This window comes from Leishmania donovani, chromosome 23 (assembly GCF_000227135.1).
Source record: "Leishmania donovani BPK282A1 complete genome, chromosome 23".
Taxonomy (NCBI): Eukaryota; Euglenozoa; class Kinetoplastea; order Trypanosomatida; family Trypanosomatidae; genus Leishmania; species Leishmania donovani.
Window position 1 is genome coordinate 625,783 of NC_018250.1, and position 6,000 is coordinate 631,782.

The window sequence follows — 6,000 nt, forward strand, 5'->3', positions numbered from 1 at the left end:
GAAAGCATGGACTTCGCCTTTCGCCTGTTCACCTCCGTCATCCCGGTGGACCGGGAGAAGATGACGCATCAGATGCTTGTCTTCTGGCTTATCCTCACCAGTGGCGGCATCTCCATGTACCTGTTCTTCGCCTCCATCTCCTACTTCACGTACTTTCGCAAGTTGAAGCGACAGTTCTTTCCCAAGACGATCGATCCCGACGATGCTCGCGAGTTGCATGAGCAGGTGCGGCACGAGATTTGGATTGCGGTGTGCTCGATCCCATTCATGGCGTTTTTGATGATGCCGGCGGCCACCTTCTCGCACCGTGGGTACAGCAAGCTGTACTACAACATCTCCGACTACGGCTGGGCGTACTTCCTGATGTCGCCTGTGCTGTTCTTCGCCTTTACCGACTTCATGGTGTACTGCTTCCACCGTGGGCTGCACCACCCGATAATCTACAAGCACGTGCACAAACTGCACCACACATACAAGTACACAACGCCCTTCTCGTCGCACGCCTTTAACCCTGTTGACGGCTTCGGCCAGGGCGTTCCGTACTACGTCTTTGTCTATTTATTTCCCCTCCACAACATCCTCTTCATTGTGCTATTCTTGGCGGTGAACTTCTGGACGATCTCGATCCACGACCAGGTTGACTTTGGTGGACACTTCATCAACACAACTGGCCATCACACGATCCACCACGAACTGTCCAACTGCGACTACGGCCAGTACACGACTATATGGGACCGCCTGGGTGGATCGTACCGCCCTGCCGAGCAGACGCATCACCTATCGTCCCTGCTGCGCGCTGGCGATCCCAAGTATGTGGACCCCGTGTACGAGTCATATCACGAGGAGAAGGGCTTCCTGGCAGGTCGGTTCAAGGAGGAGGCCGCCGCGCGTCGCTCAAAGAAGGTGGGCGCATAAGAGAAGGATCGGCCACCTTATCGAGCACGCATGCGCTATAGTGAAGCATATAAATTTCTTGTGCTTTTTGTTTTATGTTTCCGAGAAGATGGGGTTTGGACACCGTCACGCTCACGTTCACGCCCACGCCATTCTCGCGCCCTGACTGGTCATGTCTTCGTATGCCGTCGGCCGTTGATGGAAGACGGAGGGGCATGCGTGTAGGGCAGTTGCGCGCGAATGGGCGCATGCGTCTCTGGGCGAGGCCCCTTGTACTTCTCTAGTATTTCTTGTGTGTGCGCGCGGCTCAGTCGCCGTCTTTTCTTTTCTTCCGTCCTTCCCCCTCCTCTACAGTTGTTACAACATCAGCAACATCAAGCAAACGGCAGCCAGTGTTGGCGAGAGCGCAAAAACTGAAAAGCGTGAAAGGGAGGGGATGGTGGACTGCCAGTTAATTCGAAGAGGATGCGGGTTTCGGTGGACCTGGTGTACGTCTCTCTCTCTGTTTTCGACCTGCCTGCATGCGTGTGCCGCGCGCTCTGAGCGCGTCCTCTCCTTTTCACGCATTCCTTTGCTCGCCTCCTCTTTGTTTGCATGTTGCTCTCTGTGCGTGTGTGCGAATATGGACGTAGGAAGGGGGGAGGGGGAGGCGTACGTCAGCTGGCACGCATGTGCCACGCACACTCCACCCTCTTTTCGCAGGCGTGAGAGTGGACACTTCAGCTACCCCTCCCCTACCGACCGCCACCGCCACCGCCGTCTCCATCCCGTCCCTTACACACATACACACACACACACGTTTTCCTTTGGTATGTTTGCCTTTGCTTTCGTCCTCTTTTTTCTCTAACTGCTGTTTTGCCTCAACGGTCTTTCCCTTCGTCCTTTGCCCGCTCTGCTCCACTCCAGACCCCCCCCACCTCCGTCTCTGGCTCTTCTCTGCCGTGCTATGCTCCGCCCTGCCTGCTCTTCGGTCTTTCCTCCTCTGCTGAGGGGTACGATACTATATAGAGGGGGTGGGGCGGTGGTGGGAGGTCATATGAGAGCTGTGCCAGCGCTTCGAGAGTGAGCATCCGCGTTGATTACCGTCAGCTGCACACACTACACTCCCCTGTACCTCTGCTCTCTTTTCTTAGTCACTGTCCTCCGTTTCGCGTCTCGTCTGCCAGCATCGTGTCTCCTGCCCCAACCCCTTCCTCTACCTTTTTCTTTTTCGAGGTTGCACATGCAGGCGAGCACTCTTGCGCTTTTTCACGGACAGGCTTTCGGCGTCCTTTCACAACCGAAAGACGAAGAAGAGGAAGGGCGCGCAGGTGAAGGGTAGCGGCGCATATGAACTCGGTCTTGACAATGGCAGACCACGCTGCGCCTGCCTCCCCCTCTCTTCTTCCGTTCCCCGTGTGGGGAGCGCAGGCGTTTTCGCCGCCCTCTCATTTTGCTTCCTTTTTCTTCTTCCCTTCCGTTGTCGCGGCGGGCGAGCGACGGCGATGTCCCCTTCCCTCCCTCTCCTCCGCACACCAAAGAAATGCCGATAAAACACCAACTTATATCTAAGGAGGGAGGGAAGAGGAAGCCCCATGCAGACATGACATGTAAGAATGAATACACAGACGCACACGCATACGCGCGCAAGCCAAAGATAAGAAAGTGCGCACAGACGCGCAGGGAGGGCGAGAGAGAAGGGGCGAGGGCACTACTCCTCCTCCTCCTCCTCCCAGCGCTGCGGCGTCTGTATCCTCGTCGAGCTCATCGCACCTGTCTTTTTCCTCTTCTTTTGGAGAGGCGTATGCCGCGTGCAGTGCGCAAGATGGACTGGGCGGAGTGTGTGTGTGTGTGGGGGGGGGTGGGGAAGGCGGCATTGCGTCAGTGCTGCTGCACCACCACCTTCTCGCCTCTATGCCTCTCTCATACCCCTTCTCTTGTTTTTTCTTTCGTGTGCGTATGAGCGGGCGACGTGCGAGTTGGGCCTTTCGCCAGTCGACTGCTGCTGCATCTCTCTCTCCCTTTCTCTCGTGCTGCCATCTCTTCCCTCCTTTTCCCACCCTCTTCACTGCGTCTTTCACACCCGCGCACTCACGGGCGCGTATGGCCCCCCTCTTCCTCCCTCCCCCGCGTTCATGAACGCCCGCGCAGCTCTTCTTTTTTTTTATTGTCCCGGCTTGGCGGTGCAGTGCGCTCCCACCACCGCACGCACACGGCACCGCACGCAAGCACTGTGGAGAGGCGTACGCGTGTCTCTCTAACCTGTCACTTCATCGCTCACTCTCTCAAGCGCGCATACTCTTCTTCTTTGCTTTTATTTGTTGGATCTGCGCTTGTGCACCCGCCACATTTTCCGTGGTTGAGTGTGAGTGCCCGTCTGTCTCTGTATGCCTACACGTATTGCCGTCCGTGTAGTGGCAGCAGCAGCAGTAGCAGCAGCAGGTCCACGAGGACACGCAGCCATCCACTATTATAGAAAGCGGGCCGGAAGAGACGCGTGCAGTGCGAGCTGCAAACTGGCTGATCTCACTTTCTCAGCACTGCAGAGAAATCAACGCGAAGCGGCAACCGAGAAGGCAGCGGCAGTCGTGCCTTGCTGCGCAGTACTGTGACGTATCAGAGGCCGGAGGCGACGATTCAGGAGAGGCAGAAAGTTGAGGAGCCGTGCGTTGCCTACTCGCTCTCTCGTGCCGCGCCTCCTTTTGTAACCCACCCACGAACGCATCCATCATCAGCCGCTCGGCAAGAGCGAAAACAAGAGCTCACCACACGGCCCCCTCCCCCTCCCTCCTCTCTTTCTTTGTTCGTTGGTTTCTCTGTTTTCTCTCCGCGCCCGCGCAAGTAGCGACGGGGACACCCAACACGCAGACACATGCGCGCCGGCGTGCGGGTGCGCAGTCCTCCTTTTCATTCGATCTTCTGCTGCCCGCTTTGGCGCGTGCGTGCGCATGGTTGTGGCGTACGGCCTGCCAGACTCCCCTCTCGCCTCCTCCTCCGCCACAGGGCCCCTCTTTCTTTTTTCGCTCCGTGGCTCACTTGTAGCCTTTAGATTCACAAGGGCTGCCGCTCACGGCCGCACCGCACTGCACCCCTGCCTCCATCCCTCCGCCACCCCAGGAAGACGAAGATGGCAATGACAGAGGCGAATCAGGATTGCGTGCAGTGGGTGGAGCGGCGCCTACAGGACACCCTTGGATGTACCATAGCCAGCGAGCTCGTAGATCACCACTACTTTCTGATCAATGAGTTCCTCATGGGCGAAGACGCGCAGTACCGTGTGCTGTTCGCTTACTACGCCGAACCCGCCGTGACGGCTGCTCACCAGCGGCGCTCAGCTGCGGGCCGTCGCACCTTCAACAACGGCAGCAGTGCCAGAAATTCCAAGCTGAGTTCCCGGCGGCAGACGAAAGGCAGCGGCATAGGTCTCAACCGCAGCCACCCCGACAGCGATGATGAAGACTGTGTTGACGGCACTGCCGCGTCCTCGTACTTTGCTTTCACCGGCGCCGACGGTAGCCGAGCCTCGAATGGAAGCGACTGGGGCGTTTCTAGCGGACCGCAGCCCCCGCAGTTGCAGATCGTCCCTGGCCTTCCTGAGCTCTCCCTCCGCGGCAACTTGACCGGTGCTAGCACGGACGTGCTTTACTTTGTGCGCCTCGACGCTGAAAAGCCTTTGCTGCGCGAGACGCTGGAGAACTACGTCATGTGGGGCACGTTCCGAGGTAACTACCTACTGGACAGCTTCCTGCGCACCGTGCGCCAGACGATTCTGCCGACGTTCTTGCACAACCAGTGGCCGACGAGCATCAAGAAGGATGTGCACACGGCGCTGCACCGCTTCATGGCAACTGTGGTCGAGGACGTGAACAGCTTGAAGGGGCAAACAGTGCTCTACGTGCCAGGTGACCTGGCCGCTGGCGCCAAGAGCGACACGTACGCAGACCACGAACTCGTGCAGCGCTACGAGGCCACGGTGATCCACTGGACACGGCAGATCAAGGCTGTCGTCAGCCAGCGCGACACAGCCAGCACCGACGACGAAGGCCATGCCGGCCCGCTGGAGGAGATTCAGTACTGGCGGGCGCGGGCGCGAGACTTGGGCAGCATTCGCTTGCAGCTGAACCGTGACGATGTGGCGGCTGTCGTGAAGGTGCTGAAGGACGCGAAGTCTTTCTATTATCTCGAACCCTTTCTCGGCCTTCGCACCGACATTGAGCGCGGAACCGAGGAGGCGTACGACAACCTGCGCTACCTGTGCACGCTCATCGAGCCGTGTGAGCGTCTTGCCAAGGCGGAGCTGCGCGACATCCCGCACTTGGTGCAGGACGTTCTCAAGAATGTGCAGCTGATTTTGATCTTCTCCAAGTTCTACAAGAAGGAGCACATCACACGGCTGCTGCGCATGGTATCGAGCGAGATCATCGGTAGGTGCAGCAGCCGCATCAACGTGCGTGCCATCTTCGCCGGCGACGTCGCAGAAAGCATGAAAGCGCTGGAGGAGAGTATGGTTGCTGGTGAGGCGTGGCTGACGGAGTGCCGTCTCATGCTGGTCGCTACCCGGCGCCGCTTTCGCATTGAGAAAGGCGAGAAGCTGGAGCTTGACGAGTCGTTCCTGAACGAGATGGACGGATTCGTGCGCCACCGGTGCCAAAACCTCCGAGAGATCTGCCTCAGCCAGCTCCAGTTCGGCTTCACTGGCACGGCGGATGGCGAGGCCGGCGGGAACGGGGCGGTGTCCATGTCGATTGCGCGCTGCAGCAACGTCGTCGCCTCCCATCGCCGCATGAGCCGCCGAACCAAGTTGTCGGGGCTTGTGCGGGAACAGCTTCCTGCCGGTTCCCCGCTCAGCGTACCGGAGCTGGACGGCGTGATACGGCTGCCGGCCAGCCTCTTCGAAGGCAAGCTACCCATCTTTCGTGGTAATAAGGGCCCTGAGCTGGAGTCGCAGCTGATGGACATCCAGCGTGCCTTCAAGGCTAAAATGGAGGTGCTACGTCACTTCACGTACAACGTGCTCGATGTCAAGGCGACACAATGGGTGGACGACTACCGCGCCCTCAAGACAGACATCGACAACTTCGCGGTAATGATGCGTCAGATCATCACTGCCGCCTTTGACGCGGTGAC

At 58.6% G+C, this 6,000-nt stretch overlaps 2 protein-coding genes across 2 annotated transcripts in view; both read left to right on the top strand.

Annotated features, from left to right (window-relative positions):
- Positions 1 to 6: 6 nt before the first annotated feature.
- LDBPK_231560 (lathosterol oxidase-like protein) lies at positions 7 to 915 on the top strand (the record flags this gene model as incomplete). The annotated part of the gene is made up of 1 exon (XM_003861001.1): positions 7 to 915. One exon carries the CDS (start codon positions 7 to 9, stop codon positions 913 to 915), a length of 909 nt encoding a protein of 302 aa, XP_003861049.1.
- A 3,085-nt stretch (positions 916 to 4,000) lies between these two features.
- LDBPK_231570 (dynein heavy chain, putative) overlaps positions 4,001 to 6,000 on the top strand; it is a gene marked incomplete at both ends in the record, with an annotated part of 14,274 nt that continues 12,274 nt past the window's right edge. Inside the window, one exon of the mRNA XM_003861002.1 lies at positions 4,001 to 6,000. This exon is cut by the window's right edge and continues 12,274 nt beyond it. Within this exon, the coding sequence (XP_003861050.1) occupies positions 4,001 to 6,000 (2,000 nt within the window).